A 14,822-nucleotide genomic window follows, 5' to 3' on the forward strand; every position below is an offset into this window, starting at 1 on the left:
ATATTTCGGCTTAATATATTTGTATAGATATTATGTCCTCGGCGTGTATTTTTCGACAAGTTAGTGTGTGAGATCCCCCGCCGACGGGGAAACGCGGGTTGCGAAACGAAACGTGAACACATTTTGCTGTCATGTTCTACGATTATAAAATCCCGGTTTTTCGAATTCTTTCAATATCTTGTCGTGCTCTGACTCCATTACTTGCCACTGACTTCTTCCATTCTCCGGATTCCGGATAGTCGGCTGGATACATCACATCCACACACTGCAGCGTTCAGATGGGTATCTCCCTCTCCGTGGTTTAAAACTACGGCGGCTTCTGGTTCCCACTGCCATGTATTCCAGAGAAACTCTAATAGGTTGCATCAATCAACGCCTCGATCGGATTTCTTCCAAGAGGAAACTAGACGATTATGGGCCCTGTGACGACGATTTCTCTGATTTAGTAGTATCGGCGAGGATGAAGAAAGATGAAATCATTGCCGTTTATTCGTCTGGAGTGGAGGAAAGCAGATTAAGTCATAGCCTCAAGGGGAACGATGATTCCGGTGGTGCTAGAAATGGGGTTTCCCATTCTCTGTCGGAGCCTTGCAGTAGTAGTTCGAGTGTGGGAGGAATGGAAGGCTCGTCTTCGAGGTTGCATTTTTTCGTCAGGATGATTTCGGGGGGAAATACAATTGTCATACATGCGAATTCGGAGGACTCTGTCGAATCTGTCCATGAACAAATTAGAAAAATGACTGGGATTCCAACGACCGAGCAAAGGTTGATCTACCAAGGGAAGCAGCTCCAGTGGGAACAGTCGCTGGTCGAGTGTTCCATCCAGAACGATGCGGGGCTTCAGTTGGTCGGGCGTATGAGGAGCAGTGAGTATCCTCGAACTTGGCAGGTAATCAACGATTTGGTTTCTTCTATTTGTCGCCTGTGTCAAGGTGATTCAATCCGTTCCTCTCAAAACGTTAAATCCCGCGTGAATGAGTTCTTGTGTATTACTCCGAGGGACGGCAGTGATCTTACTTCGGGACATCTTCAGATATTTAGGTCTTCCGGTGCCCCAACAGCTCTTGTCATGCTCTTCCTTTCGCCCCTCAAAGGAAACAAGGAATACGCGGAAGAGTCTGTTCGGCTCTTTCTTACTCCCAATATTGAGTTCTTACCAAAATCTATACAGTTCCGCTGCGCTCCCATAGTGTTGGAATTCTGTAAATTGCTTAGTAATACCGCCCGTGATGATCCGCTATATGTATCATGTCGAAATACTCTAGCTTTTTTATTGGAAAATATTGGAGTTGTCCATGGGTCCGAGTACTTTGATCACACGGAGGCATCGGCTGTAATCCGAGACTTCTACCCCTTTGTAGATGAGCTGGCGAATAAGTTGTCAATGGGTTTACAGTCAAGTATCAACTCACCCCCGTCCATCGGGATGTCTGTAAATGATGTCCGTGAATTTTGTGCTTTCTTACTACCCTTGCGGAGAGCAATTGAGGACCAGATCAGTGAAGAGGATTCCATTCTTAAGCGTTTGGACGAGATTGAATTATTGCATGTTAATTTCATTGATTTGCTTGGGAAAATTGATCAATGCCTCGAAAAAGTGGGAGAGTTTTTGGTTTCTAATGGAACAGGGGAAAGTGAAAGCTGTAGACCTGTGTGGTCAACTTATCTTGCTATTCTGAAGGAACTGAACAGCATTTCTAAACTTTATCCCGGCGCTGAAGAAAAACTTTTCTCCGTCATGAGGTCAAGGCGGTTTTCTTTGAATGCTCTTATTAGGTTTTCAAAGCGAAGTGATGAGAATTTTTGGCTTCTTAAGCATAAGGATGTGACTGATTTCGAATCTAGGAGGCATTTGGTAATGATGTTGCTTCCTGATATAAAAGATGAGTATGAAGAGCTACATGAGATGCTTATTGATAGGTCACAGTTATTGGCAGAATCATTTGAGTACATAATTCAAGCAGATGCTGAAGCATTGCATGGTGGCCTTTTCATGGAGTTTAAAAATGAGGAAGCCACAGGTCCTGGTGTCTTGCGGGAATGGTTTTGCTTGGTTTGCCAAGAATTATTTAATCCAAAAAACACCCTTTTTCTAGCATGTCCAAATGATCGACGAAGGTTCTTTCCTAATCCTGGTAACCTTTTTCTCTAGCTAATTATAATTTTTTCTGTTATATATGTCAGACCTTGGACATTACAAAATGTTAACCCCCTGGAAAGACAGTGCTAAAAGGTGGGCATCTTTGATAATCGACTTACGAATTTGAATTTTTGTTGATATGATAAATGCTTGAATTAATTAGTTTGGTATAAGAGTTTCCTTTCTCATAAAATGCAGATGATCTTCTAATGTAATATTGTTTCATCTGCAGCATCTAATGTGGATCCTATGCATCTTGATTATTTTAGCTTCTGTGGTCGGGTGATTGCATTAGCTTTGATGCATAAAGTGCAGGTAGGTGTTGTATTTGATCGTGTTTTTTTCTTGCAATTAGCTGGGAAATTTGTTTCTTTGGAAGATGTGCGGGATGCAGATCCATGCTTGTATAGGAGCTGCAAAAAGATTTTGGAGATGGATGCTGATCTTTTGGATTCAGATGCTCTGGGGTTGACATTTGTCAGTGAAGTTGTAGAGTTAGGTTCCAGGAGAGTGGTGGAGCTTTGTCCTGGAGGGAAGGGAATTGTTGTGAATAGCAGCAATAGAGAGGAATATGTGTACTTTCTCATTCAGCACCGTTTTGTCACATCTATCTCTGAACAAGTAGCTAATTTTTCTCGAGGGTTTGCTGATATTCTTTCTCATTCAAGTCTTCAAAAGTTATTTTTCCAAAGTTTGGAGCTTGAAGATCTTGATCAGATGCTGCATGGAAGTGAGAAAGCCATTTGTGTAAAGGACTGGAAAGCACATACGGAATACAATGGTTATAAGGAAACAGAACATCAAATCTGCTGGTTTTGGAAGGTAAATTTTTGTAGGATCATTATTTTCACTTTTTAGTTTCAGAAACTTGCTCTTTAATCTTCAGTGCTTGTGTAGCTATTCTTTATTTCTGTTTCATGCACTGTTGGTAATCAGTTAGGCATGCAGCTGCCCATGGTGCATTATCACTACTTGGATCTGATCCTACTAAGATTAAAAACACTAACTATATTAAGGTTCTTTTTGTTTGCAATGAAATCCTTTAGAGATGCAAGATTTGTACCCAGTTTGGATTTTAGGCCTTGGTTTGTACAGTACTCATACCTGATGCAAGATTTGCATTTTTTATCTCATTTGCATTCATAGTTGATGCAAATTTTGCATCTTAAAATCTGATTCCAAATTTGCAGAACTTCCTCCCACCTTCATTTTCTCCCATATAAAGTGGGGAATACTTGTACCCCCATGCATTTGTTCCTATTTTGTGTTCCTCTCATTTGCACCTCAAAAATAAAACAAAGTGAAACCTGAAGTAAAAGTGAACCAGAATTTGCACTTCCATGCATTTAGGCCACGCTTGAGAGTGCTTCTCCAACAGATTTTTTTTTTTTTATTTTTTTGTGGTTTTTCATGTTGGGGAAGCCAAATGCCAGTCAAACAATAAACTCTATTCAGCCTTTTTGCTTAAAAAGCCCATTTTGAGAGGTAGAAAACAAGCTCCATTTAGCTTTTCAGGTTTGTAAGAAACTATTTTGAAAAACACTCCCAAAGGCAGCCTTGCACCAACATAAATGTAAACAAGTGGAACCTAAATAATAATTAGTAATATAAGCATTTTATATTATTATACAATATTGACATGATATTATAGCCATAATTAGTCTCATAAGTATTGTATGTTTCATGTTTGTGTATTTGTGCCTGTAACAGGTAGGTTGGGCAAAAACCAGCTATTTCCTAACTCCTAACACACTGGAGCTTTTCTTGGGCATATGATTCTCAGCCCACTTTGGTCTATCAGCTCCTATGCCTGACTGAAACCTTAGGACTGGGCTACATTTAATGCTGGAGTCATTGCAACTCACAATTTCTGTCGTTATGTCTTTCTAGCTTTTTTCCCAGTTTGGTTGTGTGTGTGTGTGTGTGTTTTAGGATCAGAAACAGATCAACAATTTATTTTTGTAATAAGAGGAAGCAGTATGAAACAATCTCTAGCACTGACTTCTACATGGAATAAAAAATTTTCAATAAAAATGTACCAGTACATTCAGCCCAAATTCAAAACCTCTCAAAAGAGAATACCCACACCTTGAGTGAGCCTTGAATCCAGTTGAATAGCCAAGTACTTGCCTTTCTTATGGTATGCAATGTTTTAAAACGTGGAGGCGTGATGCGAAGCATGAGGCGTAGTTCAGAACGCAAGAGGCGTAAGCCTCCTTAAGAGGGGGGGGGGGTTAGGAGGAGGATGAAGAGGAAGGGGGGATCTCATTTTTCTTTATTTTTAATAAAAATCTTTTATATTAAGAAGAATAAAGATGCATAGCATTAGTTGAAAGGGGGGGGTCTTGTCGAAGTGGAGGCGAGCTCGCCGGAGTGGGGGCAACCACTTCTTTCCCCTTATCTTTTCTTCCCTTTCCTTTCCTTTTCTTTTCTTTCCTTTTATCTTTTTTTTCTTCTCTTTCTTTTTCTTTCCCTTCCCTTTCTTTTTCTTTCCTTTCCTTTCCCTTTTTTTATTTCTTTTTTTTTTTGTCTTTTTATATAAGATGTGCATGAGGTGCATGAGGCGTACACCTCTAGCATGCCTCATGAAAAAAGCGCTTTTCTTTCCTTTTCTCTTTTTTTCTTCTCTTTCTTTTTCTTTCCCTTTCCCTTCCCTTTCTTTTTCTTTCCTTTCCTTTCCCTTTTTTTATTTCTTCTTTTTTTTTTGTCTTTTTATATAAGATGTGCATGAGGTGCATGAGGCGTACACCTCTAGCATGCCTCATGAAAAAAGCGCAAGAGGCGTACGCCTCAGAGGTGTCAGTGCCTCTGGCATACGCCTCAGGGCGTTTAAAACACTGATGGTATGTCTGTACATCCAAGGCCCAATCTTAGCTGAATGCATCTTTTGCCACGTTATAAGTTTGCATTAGTCTTTCATTGCCACATTCCATGATCTAAAGCATCATTATTTCTGCAAGGTAATCTTGGACTTTTAGTTTTCATTTTAAAAGGAGTAATAGGTTAAGGCATTTTTGTGTAGTTTAGTATTCATGTTGAAGTATTCTTGAAACTGGTAAGAGAGCGTAACTGATTGAGTATGTATATATATATGACACTATCTTTTCAATAAACAGTATCCAAAAAGTGGATACTTTCCACTCTCAAATAAAAGTTTTCTTCTTCAGATATGTGTCTATCCACTCTCAAAACAGTGAGAGTAGTTAACTCCACTCTTAGAAAAAGTGCTAACTTTAGATGCATGGCTACATATAGAAAAAAAGTACCCACTCCAAGCTAGCTTTAAACACATGGCTGCCTATAAAAAAGTACCCACTCTAAAAGATGTGTGACCCATATGGCCATATCAATCTTTGTAAGTCAATTCCCTAATTCAAATAAAAGACTCATTATAAAAATTTTAAATTACAAATTAAACATTATTTATTTTTATAAGTTTAATAAGGAATTTAAATTGGATATAATTACAAAATAAATAATGAATCTCAAACAAAATAAATATGGCTGTCTGTAGTTGCTCCGTACTTGGGGTCATTATCTAGTTATAAATAATTAATTATCCAATAATAATCATCTTATTGTTGGATATATGCCTGACCTGATAAAGTTGCTAAGTGATATTAGAATGGATGGGCCAGTCACTAATTGTAGATTGATGCAACTGATTTGAGAGATAATTCGAGAGAGGTGATCCTCCTTCCTCTTCTTAGGGGAATGCAGTGTGGTTTTCAATTTGAAAACCTGCTTTTCTTTTTATTGTAAATATTAATATCAAAAGTATACCCAGTTACTATTATAAATAAATCACTCTATTGAGAAAGACAATAATATTTGTATTAAAATCCAAAAAAGAGTACATGAGAAGATATACAGATATTACCCCTGCCAAACAGTCAGCAGCCTGTCATTATACAACATCTCTAATACCAGATTGGCCTGTCCATCGGCTACAGAATTTAACCTGGTGATAAAAGAATAAGAATAGTCTAGTGAAGGAGTGTAAAGATTCTTGGACATTATCTGACATAATAGATATGAAGATCATAAAAACAAATAAATGATTGTTTAGAAATTGATTGATAACATGGTATAATAAGTCAAGATTGGTACCATGTCAAAACATGCTTTACAATGATGGATGAGATGGGATTATAGAATGTAGTCATTGGATGCTAGATTTTTAGCTGTCTATTTTTGCTGTCTACTATTAGCCCAACTAAGCAGTTAGTGTGTTGGTAGTAAACATTATACTTGGCTTGAGTTTTTTCACCATGTATTTTAATGCTATATGTTCTGAAGTTTCCTTTCTCCAAGGAAAGAGCAACCAGGAAGTTGGTCAACGCCAAATCACTATTGTCAGGCTGGAAATACATGGAATGATGGAACCACTTTTCCAGTAGTTGGGGTGCTGCTACCCACCTCCTTTTGATTGGTTCCATTTAGCCCAGAATACCATGCTAGGTTGATCCTTTAGATTGTTCCCAGAAGCTATGTCCTGCATGTTGAAGTGATTCTCCTGTTTTGCAGTGGTAGAGAAAGCTTGAGCGGTTTGGAATTCTTTACCTGGAATTTGAAGTGTTAGTAGTGCTGCAAATGCAGTATCAAGCAAGCTGCCTTATAGCTTCTCTGAATACATCTCCAATGGTTAAATATATAGTTTGATTGTTTGATTAGTAGAACCTTTCATGAATGCCTAGTTTATTTGGCATAATGTAACTAGAGTTTTAAAACTCCTACAGGTTGTTGAGGAAATGTCTGCAGATCAGTTAAGGGTTCTTCTCTTCTTCTGGACCTCATTGAAGTACCTTCCAGTAGAGGGCTTTGGTGGCTTGTCTTCTCGTCTCTACATCTTTAAGACATCAGATTCTGATGATCGACTACCCTCATCACACACATGCTTCTATCGGTTGTATCTTCCTCCTTATCCATCTCTAGCAGTTATGCAGGATCGGCTTCGTATCATTACCCAGGAACATGTTAGCTACAGCTTTGGTATTTGGTAAAGTCTACTACTTTGTGATGATGAATTTGGCTACATGCAAGAGATTAAACCAAAAGCTTGTACAGTTCAGATCATTACTTCATTTCTATTTTGTAGGGCATGCAAGAGGGTTCTACATTTATCTCTAGTGTTTTCTTTAAAGGTTGCATTCTGAGTTCTCCCTTTGACAGTCGAAAGACGTAGTGAGCTTTTGTATTAAGATCTTGAAAGCCTGAAAACCCATCTTTTGGCGTGTCTTTCTGTCCAAGGATGAGTTGAAAAAACCAAAAAGCTTCATTTAGAGCTTCTTAAAAATCGCCCAAAACGGGTTTTGTGCGTCTTTTTGGTGTGATGTTTTTTGGTGGCTAGGTCTTTTTCCAACCTAATGGAAAAAGACAAAAATGCGAGCTGACAAGCTTCTAAAAATTTGACAGCCCGTGTCAAAAGACGCACCAAATGGGGCCATAATTAATGGTACACCTGAAAGATGGCACAGAAAAAAAGGAAATTTTCATATACTGCTTTCTCTTGAGTTGAGTACAGGACAGCCAAGAAACATGTTAAAAAAAAATGAAAATAAGTGGAAAAGCTAGAAATGATAGTCATAAAGGAATCTAAACGAACCAAGATGTAGGGTTAGGTTAAACAGAAAGAATGACCAAACGGGATTCATACGTTCAACCCCATATAATTGGGATCAGGCTTGGATGACGATGGATTCTATTCTGTCTTCAAGAAGGATATCAAACATATTTATTTACGTTCTCTTCTCATTCAATGGCTTCCTCTAGAATGGAACCATTATCGTAAGCCACGTGAATGGATGGTGTGACCAATCACATACATCCATGTGTAAGGGCATCACGTGTTGGAAATCTATTTGGCATTCTTTCAACTCTTAGGAGCCTGTCGCATGCCATGGCATTAGAAGGTTGTGTATAGAGGAGCTTCATTACTAAAGCACCTTGGCATCAGAAAATTCTGATTTACCGAGTCTTCTGATACCATTAGCTGTACAAGGAGTGTGGTCAGATTTATTCTCAGGTTTTAATGAATGAAAAAGGGGCTTTCTTCCGGTCTCGTATTACTTGGCAACATGTATTGTACGATCTTAAGGGAGCCAATGCTGATCAAGCAAGATTGATATACGTCAAAGGGGAAAAATATGTAATAAATGCTTCTGGAGAGTGGAGACGATACCTTTGTATGAGTGAGTATCAATCAATTTCAGAGAGGCATAATAAGTCACAGGTTGAGGGCTATGGTGCCTTGTTCATGGAACGGAATCCCATGCTAGAGCTCCATTGCCAGTTTGTTGATCACTCGTACTTTTGGTTATGCCAAAAAATGGTTATATAGAATTTTCCCACAAGGGGGGACGGGTAACGGTTAATAGATAGATGATGATCTTCGGCTCAATAAGGAGTTGCATCCCTTAAGTTGTGTGGTTTCCTAGTATTTTTTATCTCAAACCCCAGAACTAGATCACAAATTTGATTCGTCAATTTTCAAATTTTAATTGAATTTCATTCATAGGGATAGGATTTATTTCGGATTCAAATAAAGCTAACATTGCAATCGGATATTGTATATCATTAATAAATTCTATTAACAATAATCAAAATACTATATATTATTAACAAAATGAACTAAAAATACTGTCATATTCCATATCACTTACAAATTAAATTGAATGTATCCTCCAGTAAAAATTCAACATTTAAACAAATTTTACTAATCTATACTATATCATATAGCGACTCAGTCAATGTGGTATCTTCCTTTTCCAATTTTGCTCCAAAATCTCTGTTCCCTTTTTTATAAATTTTTAATTTTTTTATTGTTATTTTAAAGCCACATAATTGAACTCTTGGACCAATCAGATCTCAACACTTTCCCACCCCAACAAACAAGTTTAAAGTGGAGTCATAATTTACTGCAAAAACGATTGTTGTTCTCATGCCAACTAATCCACGATCCCTCTCAAAATAGGACTGTGCTAGCCCATGATTGTGTTCATTACCTTTCAACCAAACCAAGAGCTTCACTTTGGACGACATCAAAACAAGGGGGAGAGCAAGAACAGAGAGAGGCCAAACAGAAAGAGAACCAGTTGTTTGGGCTCACACTTTTTTAAAACAGTCCTCTCTCTCTCTCTCTCTCTCTCTTTCATAGCTGCACCAGTCCCATGGCCAACCCCAGTTTTGGTTAGTTCACTTGCATCAAACTATGTTGTCGAGTTAGGAAGATGAGTTTAATGGGATGGATTTGGGCAGCTGCTTCAAATCTGATTCCAAACCCACTATTTAAAGTTAAAAATTAGTTCACATTTGGTTTAATCACACCGGCCCAACTCTTTTTCAACCAGACAGTCCATTTCGTTTATTAACACACCAGCCTTTAATTCTTTTTAAATTACAAACCGGTTCAGTTCGTTTTTAGAACCAGTCCAGTCCAACTAAATTAATATATGAAATATCTAATAAATTAGTAATGCATTAATTAATAAATAAATATAATTACAGTAATTTTCAGTAATTGTAATGTATAATTAATACACTAATTAGTAAGGTAATAATTAATCTCTCTCTCTCTCTCTCTCTCTCTTATATATATATATATATATATATATATATATATATATATACATATTAAAACAGGTCCTGCCATGTCAGCATGTCTCTCCTTTGAGAGAAGCTATTATCTATTTTCTTATTTTTTGATTTTTTTGATTTTTTTAATTCCATGTCATTTGTGAAACAACCAATGAGATGCACTTTCCCAATAACGTAAATAATCTCTTATCCTAAAATTACTCCTAAACTACCTCCCCCACTATCTCTCACTTTTACCAAAATTATTTCTAATTCCTATTTATCTTCTAAATTATCTCTAATTCATATTTATCTCCAAAATTATTTCTAATTTAGTAGAGAGTTTCTCTCCTAAATTATCTCTAATTCCTATTTATCCTTTTCCATACTTTTTATCTATATCTATCTAAGGAAAGTTTGGATTAAAAAATTTAAGGATTATTTAAATATTCTAACAAAATTATAAAATAACTTTAAAATATTTATTAAAAACACAAAAATAATTTTATGTTTTTACAAAATATATCACGAAATTATGTACTAACAATTTAAATTATGTTTTTTTTGGATTATCAATTTAAATGTTTTTTAAATATTTAATAATATGTAATAGCTTTAGACAAATAAAATTCAAATAACAAAAAATTTTAAATATTTTAGAGATTATTTAAATATTTAAATAACTAAATATTTATCATAACTAGAGTTTAAATAGTTAAAATAACGAAATTATGTAATAAATTTAAAAAATTTCTTCAAAGTAGAAAAATAATTATAACATAATATTTAAATTAATAATAATTTAATATATTACCAATTTAATAATGAAATTATGTAATCATAGTATAAATTATGTTTTTATGGAAAATTAAATTCAATAAATAATTAATGTTTTAAAATTTAAATATTTTACATATCATTTAAGTATTTAAATAACTACATATTTCAAAATAACAAAATATTTAACATAACTGATTTTAAATAGTTAAAATCAATAAACTTTGTAATAAATTTAAAAAAATTCTAAAAAGTAGAAAAATAGTTATAACATAATATTGAAATTAATAATAGTTCAATATTTTTACATAATATTGTAAATAATTAATTTCACTTATATCAAGTAATAATTCGAGAAAATAACTTTCAAAAAGAATAATATTTACTAATAATAATTTTAAACTCTTAATCTATATTTATTATATAATTATATATACTAAAATTAATATTTATTGTCTTTTGTGATAAATGTATTTTCAATAAGTATGTATAAATTTATTTTTTTAAGTTATTTAATAGAAAACTTTCAATAATTATTGGAGATTAAATTACTATTATTGAAAATTTTAAATTTATTTTATTATACTTATTGAATTTGTTGTGTTTTTGTTATAAGTTATTGATTAATATTTAGTAAAGATTAAATTATTATTTGAGATTATACTATTTATTGACTAAGTTAATATATTTTTAGTACTTATTGTAATTTTGTAATTTTTGTAATTATTGTAGTTTTCATTATTAATATATTTGCAATAATTGTGTATTTTTGCTATAAATTTTCAATAATTATGGGAGATTAAACTATTATTATTTATTAGAGATAAGACTTATTAATTTAGCTGAAATTATGAGTATTCATGAATTGGTTCAGTGCGGTCGTAGGCTATTTGGTCAACCAAATTGACTTGGTCAAGTTAGGGAATTGGTCAATTGAAACCAACTAACCTTTTATGAAAACTGACACACTCAAATTGTATTGATTTGGTCAGTCTGTTCAAAAGATTTAAACTTAAAAATTTAATTTAATAGTTGATTAAGCATGTGGCTGACATTCAGTATATCCTTTGATACTTTTTACGTCCCACTAGTAAATAAATATAGAGGATCGGATTAGATGGTTGGATATGCATACAACGAATTCAGATAATTCCTAATCGGATTGAATTTGAAGATAGCTCACAGAGTCACAGGTTCAATGTGTGCTCATTTTTCAATGGTAATACCAGTATAAAGCAATTTAGAAATTTTCTCGTTTATTTTATTTTATTTTTATTTTTATTCCACATAATATTCATTCATGCCTCAAATAAATGATTCTTTGGTTTGTCAACGTGAACAGCCATCACCAATGGTATTTTATTTTCTAAAAATTGGATGAGACGTGTTCATGTGGAGTGTCATTAACGAACGATTCCAAGATCTTTGGTTTTGGCCTCCGTCACGTCACATTAGTGGATGTCTCTACCACTCCATCTCCAAAAGAATACTGTTCAGCAGTAACAAATGCTCTTCCCTCTACCTTTTGTTTCATGTCTTTCTGAATATGCCGGTTTTTCTTCTCAGTTTATTGAACTCGGATGTTATTTGCAAAATATTTGGCATATTTTTATTTGTTTTTATAACACGGGTGTGCATTGCTTCCACTATTTAAATAAAATTCCAAGTTTCCAACGCTGCTTTTTTTTTTTTTTATACTTGGTGAATCACTTCGGTTACAGCATTTGCAGATCTATTTCAGTTACTGGAGTTGCAGATCCGTTTGGGTTACTCATTAAGTTCAGCTCAGCAATTTGTGGCCAAACCAGATATGTTCTCCTTACCCTTATTAATTGTGTTTATGAACTGAATATTCAATATGTTTGTGAACTGTTAATCTTGCCGGCAACTGAAAATTTGACTGGTTTATAATTGAAGTATTGAACACCAGCCTCTATTAAATTGACTGTCTCTGAAAATCCTAATAGGCCTGCCTATTCTGAAATAAGAAACATAGATTCAATATGCTGTGATGGGCAGTTTCACCCATTCTTTATTTTTTTTCCTTTCGCAATCGCCACTTTCCGGTAGTGTTGCATTAGTGGGGTAGGTCCTAAAACATAGTTGACCTCGTTATTGCCATGTCCTGGTGTTAGATGCACTAGATAGCCCCGGTTTTTTATCCTTGCATCAGCCTGTAACATGGGCCCGTTTTCCTATGTACCGGTAAAGAAGAAGATGAGCTTCTTTAGACCCGTTTAAGCATTTGCTCGAGGTCGAGGATCAACTTCGACCGTAATTTAATAATGTGCTATAATAACTATAATAAATATTCTTTTCTCATACCTTGATTAATTCTTTGATTGGACGCCATTTAACATCATATAAATAATTCTTTAGATAAATTTAAAGGTATACAACTTTAGATTTGTTGGTCTTCTAAAAAGAATAGATTTGACTTTAGTTTGATTAATTAGGTAATATTAATTTAATTATTTAGATAAGTTTAATTACAGATAAACTTAAATTATATTTTAAGTTGTATCTAATTTCTATTTTAATTACAAATATTTTAAAAAAATTATGTTATAATACTTTGAGGTTATAATAAGATATTTTAATCATGGTTTTTAAAAACGAACTGGTTAGGGGTCTGGTTATCGGTTCGAACCGTCCAATCATTCGACCCGAGCGGTCGGCCTGTTCTGACAAAAAATTTTAAAATTTTAAAAATTAAAAAATTTGGAAAACGGTCAAAACCGTTCGAACGGTTAACTGGCCGGTTCAGCGGTTTACTGACCAAAATCAACGGTTTTGGGGGAAAACGGAACTAGTCAGGTGACCGGTTCCCGGTTTTTCCGGTCCGGTTTTGAAAACCATGATTTTAATTACAGATAATTAAAATAACCATCTTTTGATCGAATTTCCCCCGCACCTAGGTTGGGGGGATTATGGGTTTGGGGAATGGGCTAACCCCGCTGTGTAGCCAGTAGCCCCTTGCAGCAAAAAAAATACAAATAATTAAAATAAATATATTACAGATAATTATTTTTAGGGAAAATTCACGATAGGTACCCTGTAATTTAGGCTGAGTGTTAATTTAGTACCCAAACTTTAAAATGTGACAATCTAATACCCAAACTTTCATTTTGCGACGATTTAGTAGCCAATATTAACCAGCCGTTAAGTGATATGCAAAAAGACAAAAATGCCCTTCAAGTGTCATCTAATTTTCTTTATCAACCATATAGTAAAACCAGACCACAGTGCTGCCTATTCATCATCTCACCTCTTCTCTTCGATTGAGAAACCTTTTCAAGCACTTCCGCTTGCTTCTTCTCACTCACCAGTAGCTTTTTGTTGTTGTTCTTTGGGATACTACACTGCACTGGAATTTTTTCTGCTCTTCTAAAACATGTTGTTTTCATCACTCACAGCTTCATCCAAAACTGAGATCCGCCGATGGTACTGACCCCTGTTCTATTGTCTATTAGAGAGAGCTACGACTCTCTTTGGGTTAAAATGGTTTCTTGTGTAACACAACCGAGGAGATGGAGATTTTTGGGTTGGAAATATTGAGAAAATTTACGGGAGTTCCAGTTTGGTCTATTGGACCTTTACTACCTCTAGCATTTCTTCTTAACCTTCCCTCTCCTACCGATTCTGATTTATCATCCTTACGCGCAGGAAAGAAACCCAGCATCACACCAGAGAATTGCATCACGTGGCTGGATTCTCATCCACCTGGTTCGGTTCTATACATCTCGTTTGGATCTCAAAACACGATCAGTGCTACCCAAATGATGGAACTAGCTATGGGTGTTGAGTCAAGTGGGAAAGCATTCATTTGGGTTGTTAGGCCACTGTTGGGTTTGATATAAATGGTGAGTTTTAAGGCGGAATGGTTTCCATAAGGATTCGAAGAAAGTGTTACTGAGAGTAGACAAGGTCTCGTTGTGCGAAAATGGGCGCCTCAGCTAGAGATTTTCTCGCACAAATTGACAAGCGCATTTCTTAGCCACTGGATGGAATTCGGTTTTGGAGAGCTTGAGCCAAGGGGTGCTGATTATAGGTGGCCATTGGTAGCAGAATAGGCTTACAATTCGAAGATGATGGAAGAGGAGATGGGTGTTTGTGTGGAACTGGCAAGGGGACCAGACGGTAGGGTCATGAGTGGGGAGGTGGAGTAATTAAGTTGGTGATTGGTGAGGGAGAAAAAGGGAAGGAGATGAAGATGAAGGCGAGTGAAGCTGCAAAGAAGATTAACGCTGCAGTGAAAAAAGGAGATCAGTTGGGGTTTTCGGTTAAGGCACTTGATGGTTTTTTAGAGATTGCTTTGTCGCAGAGATAA

General features: G+C 35.4%; 1 protein-coding gene and 1 pseudogene across 4 annotated transcripts; both read left to right on the forward strand.

Annotated features, from left to right (window-relative positions):
* Positions 1 to 7,461, forward strand: LOC148875142 (E3 ubiquitin-protein ligase UPL5-like). Of its 4 annotated transcripts, none has more exons than XR_016105426.1 (4): positions 1 to 2,135; positions 2,373 to 2,962; positions 6,668 to 6,784; positions 6,880 to 7,018. XR_016105426.1 is itself a non-coding variant. In XM_088965856.1 (4 exons), the coding sequence occupies exons 1-4, from the start codon at positions 335 to 337 to the stop codon at positions 7,294 to 7,296; spliced, it is 2,709 nt and encodes a 902-aa protein (XP_088821982.1). In that variant the 5' UTR covers positions 1 to 334; the 3' UTR covers positions 7,297 to 7,461. The 4 variants fall into 4 exon arrangements, 2 of the variants coding, with proteins under 2 accessions (XP_088821982.1, XP_088821983.1); XR_016105427.1 differs by having other exon boundaries at positions 2,496 to 2,962; XM_088965856.1 differs by lacking the exon at positions 6,668 to 6,784 and adding an exon at positions 7,239 to 7,461 and having other exon boundaries at positions 6,880 to 7,139.
* A 710-nt stretch (positions 7,462 to 8,171) lies between these two features.
* Positions 8,172 to 14,822, forward strand: LOC148875143 (UDP-glycosyltransferase 92A1-like; annotated as a pseudogene).

The sequence above is a fragment of the Nelumbo lutea genome, chromosome 1 (genome assembly GCF_056320005.1).
Source record: "Nelumbo lutea isolate HS-2025 chromosome 1, American lotus-T2T, whole genome shotgun sequence".
Lineage (NCBI taxonomy): Eukaryota > Viridiplantae > Streptophyta > Magnoliopsida > Proteales > Nelumbonaceae > Nelumbo > Nelumbo lutea.

What these genes read in the sequence shown, in the direction of transcription:
- LOC148875142 (XM_088965856.1), top strand. Translation starts at nt 335, where the DNA reads ATGTATTCCAGAGAAACTCTAATAGGTTGCATCAATCAACGCCTCGAT. An exon ending in AAATCTGCTGGTTTTGGAAG is followed by an intron (nt 2,963 to 6,879) that starts GTAAATTTTTGT and finishes AAACTCCTACAG; the next exon opens with GTTGTTGAGGAAATGTCTGC. An exon ending in AGCTACAGCTTTGGTATTTG is followed by an intron (nt 7,140 to 7,238) that starts GTAAAGTCTACT and finishes TCTATTTTGTAG; the next exon opens with GGCATGCAAGAGGGTTCTAC.